Source organism: Phalaenopsis equestris, unplaced genomic scaffold (genome assembly GCF_001263595.1).
Source record: "Phalaenopsis equestris unplaced genomic scaffold, ASM126359v1 Scaffold000577, whole genome shotgun sequence".
Taxonomy (NCBI): domain Eukaryota; kingdom Viridiplantae; phylum Streptophyta; class Magnoliopsida; order Asparagales; family Orchidaceae; genus Phalaenopsis; species Phalaenopsis equestris.
Genome location: NW_018165017.1, coordinates 134,388 through 148,098, shown reverse-complemented (window position 1 = coordinate 148,098; position 13,711 = coordinate 134,388). Strand labels below are relative to the sequence as shown.

Genomic DNA, 13,711 nt, shown 5'->3' with positions numbered 1-13,711 from the left:
CACCTCATTGAACTTCAATATTATCTCAATATCACTACAATATCACTGCCGTCACCCCAATATTATATATATATTATGGATGCATATCTAATTTGTACCTATCACATCCTCGCATAATATTCTTCTGATCCACACTGTAATCTGCATTTATCACATCCTCGGGTAATATTTTTCGTGTAGTGACACACACGTGTATATCGTGTCGTACTCAACACGATTTCTTTGGTAAAATCATGAATCCTCGAGAGAAAACCAGAGAACCACCCCCCCTGCGCTTATTTTCTTCCTTCGCGTTCCGTTCCTCACATCTGAAATCCAAACCCTTGCGCTAAACCTAGCCTCTCTTCGATCAAAACCAGAGGAGGAAGATGAGTTGGATGAAGCCCCCGTACTGGCATCGCGGCGATGTTGAGGAGGGCAACGTAACAAGGCCGCTTTACCCAATGATGCTGGAGAGGCCGGAACTGCGGTGGGCGTTTGTGCGAAAAATCTACACTATCGTTTCCATCCAGTTGCTTCTCACCATCGCAGTATCGGCCCTCGTTGTTTCCGTCAAGCCCATCTCCCATTTCTTTGTCGCTTCAAGCGCTGGAGTCGGCCTGTACATTTTACTGATAATTTCGCCTTTCATTTGTATGTCCTTCTACATCCCTTTCTGGTTGTGAAACTTATTATTATTTTTGTTTTTCAGCCGTTTTTTTGGTTATTTGGATTCTGATATTTATTTTCGCTGATCACATTCTTGGTCGATTAACTTCGCCGCGGTTTTCCGGCGCTTTTAAATGTTTTCCCTTCGTTGATTTGTTGGAATTTACTAGGCTTTGTTATCTTCTGGTTATAGACTATAACATTCTTTTGAGGTGATAAATTTTACTATATGAGAGCCCTTAAAAGTGATTCTTTTTTTATGTTTTTCATCTGTTATGGGTCTGTTAGGGATCTTCCGACTGTCTGCTGGATCTTTTTGATAGGGAATTCAAGTTTTGTTTCTGTTTTTAAACTTTCATTTTCATTTTAATGTTTAATTGCCATATAAAATTCAGTTCTTTTTATTGGATTGAGGATTTAAGATAACCTTTTGTTTTGTTAAATTTTCAGTGATGTGCCCTCTGTACAACTACTACCAGCGCCATCCAATAAACCTTATTTTACTGGGTCTGTTCACTGTATGCATCAGCTTTGCCGTGGGATTAACTTGTGCCTTTACAAGTGGTAAGCTCCTCAAATTTTCTCTTAGAGCAGTAGAATCTAAGGTGTTTGATGTATTAATAAATGGAAACTAATCAATTCAAAAGTTTAATTTGATTGATAAAGAGCATTATTGAATGTGGGCTTAAAATATTCAGGCCCTGATCTTCCTTATAATGATGATGAGAGAATTTTACATTTAGGTTTCGGGTCCAATCTTTAGAAAGCAAATGCTGAACTAGATAAGATACTACTCAAAGATTTCACCCTTATTTTACAAGGAATTTAGGATTTGAGGTTTGAAATTTTCGGTATGCACAAACTCTTATTGCTAATTATCCCTCTTGATAATGGGAGAAGATTTTCAATTAAGACTAGTCATTACAACGTTGATTACTCAGCATGCAATATTAATAAATTTAGGATTTAAAGTTGTAGACATTACCGTCATGACCTAAGAACAGATGGTGGGGGGAATGGTGATAAATCCGATTAAGATCACATAATTTCATTGTTCTTGTTTTTTATTAACATTGATCTACTTGGCAAAAAGACTTATTTCACTCAACTTGACAGAAGGATTTTTGTTGGTAGTCATAAATTATTTTGTCTAAAGAGACGGTTGACTCGGCGTGGTTGTTTGTCTAAATTGTAAATTTAAGTCGACTTTAGCTAACAATAGACTTTGTGCCATATCAAATATACTATGATTTACACCCCAAAGAGATAGAATACCATTGAGGAATATGCATGCTATAATTGTAAACATAATATAGTGGAAACTTCTGGCTAAACCGCTCAGTCAGAGGGTTCAAGTCACAATTTTTTTTTTGTATGGAGTTGATTGGTTAATTCACGCTGAGTTAGGACATAGGTTATGCCTGTAATGGAGACTTCTGGGATGGTTCAAGTTGCAATCAATTTTTTTTTTTTTTGCAGAGTTAATTAGCTAATTTATGCGGAGTTAGGACATAGGTTATGCCTATACTGGATTGATGTTGTAACATATTTGATATGATATTTGTTTTTTGTTAGCTGGGATTAATTTTATATTTATCGCCATTGATAAATTAGTCTAAAAGGTGCATGTTATTTGCTCATTAGCTTTAGGTTACAGGATTCCATTTAAGCATATTGAATTTTATAATATTCCTGAAATATTTTATAGTTTATTTTGATCTTAGTTGAAAGTGATTAGTATATGAAATTAATGCATTTTAGTAATAAAGAATTTTTCTGGTTGAGATTGACTTCCAACACGACTATCTCCGGAAATTTTATTTGACTGCTTAAACTTTACATCATAAAGGAACGGGTTTGTAGTGTTAATTTTATTCAAACATTTGTTACAATGCAAAATTTGGCATCTCATGCTTATATTTAGAGGATCAAACTTGCGAGTTAAACTCATTACACACTTAAGAGAATATAGTAATATTGAAAATATTATTTTTAGTTAAATTTTTCATAATAAATGTTTGGTACTTTCATGTAGATATTAGATAAGATATCCCTATTTATTGAGTAAGATTAAAATTCAATATCTACGTAGTTTTTTTAAAGACAATCTTTGTCTGCAAGAGGTTCAAACATGTTAGGTAGTACTGTTATGCCAACTTCGGTTCCTGTTCGGAGGATGATTAGACTTGCTAGGTGGAGACCAAGTATTTTCAACTCCGATTCTTTTGAGGAGGAGAATTTGGATTGACAAAGGTGGGAATTACAAACTTCTTTTATGCAAAAGGCGGTCTACTCAAGAGCATGCTTAATAAATTTTGATTTAATCTTGAAAAGAAGAGATTTTGCAAAGTTTAAGATGGTGTATGCTTCTTGATGCTGATCATATTTTAATTTAAACTTATATTAAACCCATGCAAATCATGCAACTTTCTCGGACCATGTTGTTACGCCCATGCACGAGCTGGTCGGTCTGGCTGGAAGCTTTATAACTGGCCTCAGGCGAGTCGGTTTGGGCGACGGGAAGAAGCGGAGCAGACATGGGAAGAAGCAGAGCTGACATGGGAAGAAGTGGAGCAGACAGGGAGAGCCGCATTAGAAGGAAATGGATGGGTGGGGTCTACTAGGGCCATAATCACCTATGCAAGAAGGAGAAATTAAAGGAGTGGAGGAAATGTTAGGAAGGAAAGTTTTTGAAATAATATGAGGGGATTTTATTGAGGGGAACCTAGGGTTTGCTTTTGGTAGGCATTTTTTTGTTGGTTGTTCTTCTTCTGGTGTTGTTCCTTACGATGTCTAAGGTGTGGGAAAATCGATCCACCTCTCGAAAGTATATAATCTTTTGTATCTTGCTTGTTTGCATTAGTTTTTCGTAAGAGCAGCCCTTATTTGGCTTGTTTGCACCTATTTATTGATGTTTCATCGTGATTTGTTTGCTGATTTTTGTTCTGAGGCGTATCGAAATGGTATCAGAGCTTTGATTTTGGCGAGATAACAACAAAGAAAGTGGGTGTGTTAGAAGGAGATATAGGGAAAATCAGTTCGAGAATGGAAGAAATGTTCGCCATCATGGAGGACAAGTTTTCTTCTATTAAAAGTAGAATGGGGGATGGGTTCGAGAGCATAGGATAAATGCGGGAGATGATTAAAAAACTCATGAAGATGCAATCTAAGGGTGTGCTGATTTCTCCAGTTGCAAGCCCTAACCAATGGGTGATTGGAGAATCCTTGCTCTGGTCAAAAGGGAAGGAGATTGAATGAGAAGACAATGAAGAAGACATCATTTACGTACAACAGTGTTCCCCTTGGACTCTGAGAGGAGGGGGAAGTGGAAATTTCCAATGGAGGGGGATGGGCCGAAAATTGAAGGGATGGTGTAAGGGGCAGGGAAGATCACGATGGAGGAAGGGGGGAATCAGGAGTGGGGTATGCCTATGACCGGATGAGGGAGTTCCACCCTAGATACATGGAGGGGAAATACTAGAGGAAGAGGAGGTTTGGGTGAGATGGGCCGAAAATTGGAGGGATGGTGTAAGGGGCAGGAAAGATCACGATGGAGGAAGGAGGGAATCGGGAGTGGGGTATGCCTATGACCGGATGGGGGAGTTCCACCCTAGATACATGGAGGAGAAATACTAGAGGAAGAGGAGGTTTGGGTGAAGATACAAGTGTCAGAAAGCTGAAAATGCTTATCTTCAAAGAGGAGGATGCACATGTGTGGGTGTATTGGGTGGAGTGATACTTTGTAATCAATAGGTTGACGGAGGAAGAGAAGCTCATAACAGCTGGATTATGCTTGGAGGGAAAGACTTTAGCGTGGTTCCAATGGATGGAGGCAAGGTATCTGATACACTTATTGGAGGAGTTTAAGGATTGCTTGTTGGAATGTTTCCGAGCCATTCGGGAAGGAGACTTACATGAGTAATTCAATGCTCTAATTCGGGAGGGGACGATTGTGGAATATCGAGAGAAGCTCGAACTCTTCCAATGGATGGAGGCAAGGTATCTGATACACTTATCGGAGGAGTTTAAGGATTGCTTGTTGGAATGTTTCTGAGCCATTCGGGAAGGAGACTTACATGAGCAATTCAATGCTCTAATTCGGGAGGGGACGATTATGGAATATCGAGAGAAGCTCGAGCTCTTCTCAGAGAAGTTGAGGGGGATTTCTGTAGCAGGACTGGAAGAAAACTTCTTGAAGAGCCTAAAATCCAACATACGAGCAGCCATCTGCCCCTTAAAACCGCGAGGATTGAAGAAAATGATGAGATTGCTTAGATGATGGAGGATAAGGAATAGGTGAAAAAGATCAGTAAAAGCAGTAATGCTGGAGGATTCCATAAGGGCACTGTGACAACCACAACACTAAGGACTTGGACGGTGTCATTTCAGAAAGCAACGCCGAAGTAGAAGAATACAGGACCTCGTCCCAAAGATCAGTAAAAGCAGTAATGCTGGAGGATTCCACAAGGGCACTGTGACAGCCACAACACTAAGGACTTGGATGATGTCATTTCAGAAAGCAACGCCGAAGTCGAAGAATACAGGACCTCGTCCTGGGGGTAGTTTCAAGCGCCTCACAGATGCATGAGTGTAGGATAAAAGAACAAAAGAATGAGAAATACACACCAGGACATCGTTGTAAGGAGCGCACCATTCAGGTTCAGAATACAAAAAGTGAGGAATCAGAAGAGGAAGCGGTGGAGAAGGAGCATCTTCATTTGGATGTGGCGGAGGTGTCGCTCAATTTGACTGTGTGATTTACTTTGAATCACACCATAAAGGTGTGGGGATGGATCGGGGAACAACCGATTGTGGTGTTGGTGGATAGCCGGGTCACACAACTTTATCTCAAATCAGGTTGTGGAGAAGCTGGTGACTACAGGGAGCTTCGACATCATGATGGAGACAGGGAGGGAGGAGAAAAGTTGGGGAATTTGCAAGGGGTTGGGTCTGACACTACATGACCTACATGTGGTGGAAGACTTTCTTCCTTTAGATTTGGGAAGCACAAATGTGATTTTGGGGATGAAATGACTGCGAACATTGGAAGAAATGAAGGTGGATTGAAAGTTCTTGATGATGGAGTTCCAGTAGAGGGTAGGAAAGTGATGCTCAGAGGAGATGCTAGCTTATGCAAAATCATGGTGTCACTCAAAACTGTGGTCAAGCTATTTTGGGGAGCATGGCTGGGTTACTTGGTGGAGTTGCAAAGCATTGAGTAGATTCGAGAGTTAGAGTTGGTGGTTTCCGAATGGGGTCCAGCAACTCCTACAGTAGTTGGATGTCTTCCAACCGCCAAACAAGTTTTTCTTTTGAGGGCACAAGCACACTATTACATTGAAGGAGGGTGTTTATCCCATCGGCTTCAGATCATACATATACTTCCAGATTCAGAAGGAAGAGACAAAGAAGCTGATCTGAGAGATGCTTAAGGCTTGGATTATCAGGCCGAGTGTGAGCCATTTTTTCATTCATGTCCTGTTGGTGAAGAAAAATGATGGTAGTTGGAGGTTTTGCGTGGACTACCGGATTTCTAACAGTAAAAAGGTGATGGGCAAACTTTCTATTCATGTGATTGATGAATTATTGGATGAGCTTTATGGGGTAATTGCGTTCTCAAAAATTGAACTTAAGTTAGAGTGCTATCAGATCAGTATGAATCCAGTGAATGTGCATAAGACAACATTCATGATACATGAAGGACATTATGAGTTCTTAGTGATGTCGTTTGGCCTCACCAACTCCACAGGGACATTTCAATCTATCATGCATGGGGTTTTCCAATCTTATTTTCCGAAATTTCTCCTGATTTTTTTTTGGTGATATTTTGATCTACGGTCATACATAGACAGAGCATGTGGGGCACCTGAGGACAGTCTCGAAGACGTTATGGGAGCACTAGTTGTGTGCTAACTTGAGGAAATGTTCTGTTTGGCTTCTCCAGTTATTTCAATTACATCACTATTATTCATGATTTAACTTGAAACAGGACAAAGAAATGCCAATTTTCATTTATATAACATCTTCAACAATCCAACTTGAGATGTACGAATATCATCCTTATCTAGAGACTAAACATGTTTACCCAATTTTTACATATAGAATTCCAATTATATCATAATATAGAATATGAGATCATTAATCCATAGACCAAATCATTTATTTGTTAAAATGTTAAAAAAACATCTTAAAGTGAACAATGATCAAAGGTGATTAACTTATCCTACAACGCAATGGCTAAGTATATGTTGAACCTAAATAGATAATAACTTATGAATGACAATACATTTTCTTTATCCAATTACGCATTAAATCCAATACTCACACAAGCTTTTTCCTCTTAAGCATATTATGTCAAAAGTAAAAATATTTTTGTTTACATAATGCATATAAGTTTAAGAAATTAGTGTGTTTAGAAAAGCATATATGTTATAAGTGAAAGAGTTGAAATTACCAAGTCCATAGACCAAATCATTTATTTGTTAAAACCTTAAAAAAATATAAAGTGAATAAGGATCAAAGGTGATTAATTTGTCCTACAACGCAATGGCTAAGTATATGTCAACCCAAATAGATAATAACTAATGAATGACAATGCATTTTCTTCATCCTATTACGCATTAAATCCAATGCTCGTACAAGCTTTTTCCTCTTCAGCACATTATGAGAAAAGTAAATATATTTTTGTTTACATTATGCATATAAGTTTAAGAAATTAGTGTGTTTAGAAAAGCATATATGGTATAAGTGGAAGAGTTGAAATTACTAAGTCCAAGGCACCAAGAGATTCTGTTTTAAGCTAATGATGAAGATCTAACAACAAGCCCAACAACTGAAGCTTTCAGATCTCGAGATACTACAACGTTTATCACCTCACATATGAAAGTTTATGATCACAATCAATCCAAACTCTAAACCCTAAACAAATATAAAAGAGAAGCAAACCTGTGAATAATTCACCTTGAGACCATCATAACTCTTCTTTCACGAACTTCATTTAAATGAAAAGTGCTTAAATATATGTAGCGAAGGAAAACTGAAAAGTTTATGCATAAAAGTTTAAAATATACTTAAAACTTGTTGCACACATTCATGAGGTTTAATATAGCCCAGAAAAAGATGAATTAATTTGTTTCTTAATCTACTAGTGTTTATCCTTAAACTTCTCAAAAATAAAAGATGGATTCTATAACATGTACTATTAGAAATTGCTAGGGTGTTTGAATCAAAGAGGGATAAAATTAGGGCAAAAATGATCAAACATATTTTCAATTATAAAGTTTAAGTATACATGTGAGAGTCAACCACTATTCATATGTTATAACAATATGAAATAAGAGCAAACCCAATATTCTCATTTCTTATGAAAGCTCTGCCCCCCAAGAGGCCTCATGAGCCATTGCAACCCTTAATAAAAAATTCTAAAGCATCATCAAATATCATACACAAAGGACCCACACATTTATTTTTGCATATGAATCACTAGCTCTCGAACTTTGCTCATCAATAATAAAAATCACAATCCATATGAGCCATAAATCACACAACGTACTCCATCTGAATCAAAGCCTCAACTATGATACCACGTCACATGGAAAAATGTCCACTATTCTCATCTATTCTGATTTTAGTTGCGGAACTTGTGATAGAAAGCATGCCCAAAGAAAAGACGAACTTGATTCCTCAGCAGAAAAGAGGAGACGGGGCAGGCGAAAGCCGATGATCGAAGGAGAAGAGTGCGGCGTAGGTGAGCTCCCTGTCGACGATTGAAAGCCGAAGGAGAAGGGTGTAGCATCGGCGAGCTCTCTGTCGGCAAACAAAGGCTGAAGGAGAGCACGACGTTGACGAGGGCGACCGAAGGAGAGTTTTAGTGACGATCTTCGGTGACAAATGTCAGAGGGAAGGGGGCATCACGACTCATGCGGAGACGGGATAAGAAGGAGAGCTATTTCCCGTGTTTTTAAAAAAACAAAAATTTTTTGTTGTTTTAAAAATTTTAAAAATAGCAGTGTACAAACATAAAACAAAAAATAAAAAATAAAATAAAAAATATATAGCCAAACACTATTTCTTTGTTTATATCCTGTTTTTTGTTTTTGAAAACAAAAAAATAAGAAGAAGAGTGCGGCGTAGGTGAGCTACCTGTCGGCGATTGAAAGCCGAAGTAGAAGGGTGTAGCATCGGCGAGCTCTCTGTCGACAAACAAAGGCTGAAGGAGAGCACGGGGTTGACGAGGGCGACCGAAGGAGAGTTTTAGTGACGATCTTCGGTGACAAATGTCAGAGGGAAGGGGGCATCACGACTCATGACGGAGACGGGATAGGAAGGAGAGCTATTTCTCGTGTTTTTAAAAAAACAAAAACTTTTTGTTGTTTTAAAAATTTTAAAAATAGCAGTGTACAAACATAAAACAAAAAATAAAAATAAAATAAAAAATATATAGCCAAACACTATTTCTCTGTTTATATCCTTTTTTTTGTTTTTGAAAATAAAAAAATAAGAAACAAAAATTGATTCCAAACAATTCCTTTTCTAATTTTGAATAAACATGCAATAACAACACCAACAAAAATCCCAATAAGTGTGGTCGGCTGCATGAATCTTTTTTCTCTATTGTGTTCAATCGTGTGTCATATTTTCATTAAATTCTAATAAATTATGGTCATTTTTTAGAGCAAGCTCAAGTCTTTTTAGGTCCACCACTACCTTTCTTAACATAAGTCAACCCTAAAACATCAACTCTCCTAACTAGATCATCAGATGGTCAACGTTTAATGTGACCAAACCATCTAAGACAAGTCTCTAAGACAAGTCTCTGTAATTTTTTCTGCCATTGGAGCTACACCAACCATTTCACAGATATATTCATTTTTCATTTTGTTTGTAATTATAAGCCATTCATCCCCCTAAGCATTTTCATCTTGGCAACACTTAACTTTATTTTACGCTTTTCTTTTATAGGGTAGATCTCTTATAAAATTTTCCTTTAAGTCTAAGTAGTACTTTTCTATCACACAATATGCTCAATGGATTCCTCCACTTTAAACATCTAATTTAAAGTCTACTAATAACATCCACATCTATATCACCATCACTATGGACAATAAACCCAATTTATCTAAAATGTTCACTTCTTTTAATGATTTGATCAACCATTGTTACAACTCCGCCACTAAATCTACCACTGCTAAAATTGCATTCTATGTATTTAGTTTTACTCTAAAGTAGACCTCCATAATTCAAGTTTTTCCTGAACTTCCTCTCTAGTTTTATCCACAAGAAGGATATCATCAACGAAAAGCATACACCAAGGTACATCTTCCTATCAATGTCCGGCAAGAGCATCAATAACTAAAGCAAAAAACATATGGACTTCAAGTCAATCTGTGATGTAATTCAACTAAAATAATAAAATATTTGGTCAATCCTCCTTCGGTTTGAATACATGTAACTACTCTAGTTTACATATCTTTAATGACCTGAATGTATGTCATATCAATACCTTTTTTTTTTAGAACTCTCCAAAAAACTTTTCTTTCAATCCTGTCACAAGTTTTTTTCTAAATCAACAAATATCATATATAGATCCTCCTTACTCTCTCTGCACTTCTCCATCAAATCTCTTAATAAATGTATAGCTTACATAGTAAAAAGTTTAATAGAACATCTCACCCACTTATATTGAATATTTTTATTTAAGAAAAATACATTTTGATTTTCATATTTAATACACTTTATTTGAATTAAATATTTCTTTTTCTTTTTTTTAATTTTGTTAGTTTATACACATATTTTTCATTATTTTTAGTATCCAATATATTATAAAGATTACTAAAAGCAGAATTCTTAACATCATAAATTAATCTCTTAGATTCTCTACGAGTCATCGATATTTTTCTCAATTTTCTAAGCATTCACATTTTAACTAATTTTTATAAAAAAACTTATATTTTATGTTTCCTTACACATTTTTATTTAAAATAATTTTCTTTTTGATTCTTCTAGTGCATTTTTTGCTACTTGTTTAATAACGTTTGTTAATTTATCTCACATAACATTAACTTCTTCATGAACATCTCAAATTTGAATATTAATGTTTACTCATAAAAATAATTTTATTTATATCTTTTAGGTTAAGAAAGACAGAGGTAGACCTAGGAAGACTTGGGCTTAATGTATAAAAAATGATCTTAATTTATTAGAACTAAATGAAAATATGACACTAAATAGGATGCAATGGAGAAAAAGGATTCATGTGGCCAACCCTACGTAGTGGAATTAAGGCTTTGTTATTGTTGTTGTTTGTTGTTGTATGTCTTTTAGGTTAAGTCCTTCCATCTAATTCAATTACAATATTTTATTGTATTTTTTATCTTTCAACTATTCATCTTAAATTCTAAAATTAGTAATTGATATTGATTATTTAAATTTTTATTTGGAATGACCATAGAATTTTTATATTCTAGATGATCTATTTTTCTTTTAAGAAAATAATTATTCATTCTTATAAGTGATAATATGATCATCTTCTTTCTTAAATAAAGTTTTAACAATAAGAAAATCATAAGCTAAAGCAAAATGCAATATGACTATACTTTCTTCAATAATCACTCCAAAACCGTCATTACTATGAATATTTCTAAAGTTTTCTATTATTCTATTGACATAGCTATTTAAATCTCCTTCGATAAAATTTTTTTTCTTTAAGAGGTATCATTTGTATTAATTCTTTTATGTCATTCTAATTTTTTTTAATATATTTCTCGGTCTACTTGAGGAGCATAAGCACTTGGAATATTAAGAATCTTAATCTCGACAATAATCTTTAGGGTTATAATTTTATCTTTAATTCTATTAATTTTTATAACATTAAGATTGTATTTTCTCCAAACCATCAGTACCCAGGAATGCTCTAGTATTTAAATAATTATTTAAATGATTCATGTAATGATTTTTGAACTAAAATTTTACACTGTTGTCGATTACCTAATTTTACTCTTCACTTTTTGCTTCTAGGGCTTGAGACCTAACAATGACATTGTTAATTTCGAACAAACATAATCGAGTGTTAATCAAATCGAGTTTAAGTCATTCATCAGTGTTTTGGTTCATTTACAGTTTTGCTCGTCATTTTCTCCACGTTCGATCAATTTGACTTATGAAACACACATAGAGGCCAATGTTAATGTGTTAGCAACTCAAATCTTTTTTTACATTCGATTTGCAGACTAATGTTGACTTACGTATGGTTCTTAGCACTCTCCCTATCGTTGAGAATCTCTTAATCAAGTATCACTCTCTTGTAAAATAGTGGAGACTATGTTGAGCCAAGTAATACCACTTGTTGGAAATTTATTTAATTGATAACTTATTGAAACTGGGGGGAATGTGAATGTATTTACTTTACAATTTCATATTGAGTCTTTGATCCCAATGTAATGCATATGTATTTGTAGTTGAATTTACTTACAAATTGTGAACCAATGATTTTTTTTTTATTGGCCAATGAATCATGGGAAGAAAAAATTTCTAGGATTATCATTTTGTATTCTTTACTCATTTTTATAATAAATAAGAACTATTTTTTTCTTCATTTAAATAAGAAAAAAAAAATATTCCTCCCTCACCAAACGAGTAGTCAAAAACGAAATATTTATCATTTTGATTTCACTTTGTTCTATTCTTCAAATCAAATAGGGTTCTAGTAACACAGTATATTAAAAACTCAACTATTTTCATCTGATGTCGGGTTAATCCATGCTTCATATGCGTATCATAACTCCTGAAGTAAGGTTTGTGACCAATGTGGGTAAAAATAGATGCGCGCATATATATATATATAGATTAGGGCAATTTACATACATAACACAATTTTTATGTAGGTACGTGCCTCACACCTAAACTTTCATATTTACGTAGCATTTTTGTGCTTTAAACCTATGCATGAAAAGGTGTATTTGACTTTTAAAAAGTGATAATAGTGCTATTTTTTGTGTGATATCGCACCTGTGTAAATATGAAAGCTTAGGTGTGAGATATGTAAATACATAAGAACTGTGTGCTATGCATGATAATTCCCCTTTGTTTTAACTTAGATTTGAACTTTTAATTGTTACTTCTGATGGAAAACAGGGAAGGTGATTCTGGAGGCTGCTTTTCTCACAGCTGTGGTTGTTGTCAGCCTCACCCTGTACACCTTCTGGGCAGCAAAGAGAGGCCATGACTTCAGCTTCCTTGGCCCATTCTTGTTTGCTGCAGTTATAATTCTGATGCTGTTTGCTATAATCCAGGTAATGAATCTTCATCACCACCCGATCCATACATACATTCATGACTGCCATTGTCACAGCTGCATTTTTCTCTTTTGCTGCAACTCAGGTATTCTTCCCAATGGGAAAGATCTCAACTATGATCTATGGCGGCCTCGCCTCTCTAATCTTCTGCGGATACATCATCTTCGACACTGATAATCTGATCAAGCGATATGGTTATGATGAATATATTTGGGCTGCTGTGGCGCTATATCTCGACGTCATTAATCTGTTCCTTTCCTTGCTTAATCTGCTCAGAGCTGCTGATGATTGAAGCTGTTGTGGATGTGAGATCATACCAGGCTTGATTTTTCTGGTTCGCTTTACTGCCATTTGATCATATTCTACTATGTTTTATGCCGTTTAATGTGTTTATGTTTTCCCTTTAAATGTAAGGTAGCTTTGTGCTTTTAATGATGTTGTGAATATATAAAGTGGTTTTATAATTTTTTGGGGGGTATTTAAACTGCATACCGCCCAATTTCTATGATTTTACTTGTCAATTACACCTATAATTGCTTGTTATATTTATACCACCCAAATTTTTCATATTTCATAAAAGCAACCGCTATTTTAACTTCTAAAAAGTGAACTACACAAGTTAATGGTCTGAATAGTGACATATATATAAAAATTGAAGTTTGTGTTATATATGTAAATACATAAGAATTGTGTGCTATGTACGCAAATTTTCCTTTTCTTTTTTTTTGGTGGGAAAGTGAGCTGAAGTTCAATATTGGATTGAGTTTTAG

General features: G+C 35.3%; 1 protein-coding gene across 1 annotated transcript; it reads left to right on the top strand.

Moving 5' to 3' along the window:
• The first annotated feature begins 236 nt into the window (after nt 1-236).
• Nucleotides 237-13,446, top strand: LOC110029475 (BI1-like protein). The gene is made up of 4 exons (XM_020731780.1): nt 237-633; nt 1,099-1,212; nt 12,781-12,938; nt 13,027-13,446. The coding sequence occupies exons 1-4, from the start codon at nt 369-371 to the stop codon at nt 13,231-13,233; spliced, it is 744 nt and encodes a 247-aa protein (XP_020587439.1). The 5' UTR covers nt 237-368; the 3' UTR covers nt 13,234-13,446.
• Nucleotides 13,447-13,711: the final 265 nt, after the last annotated feature.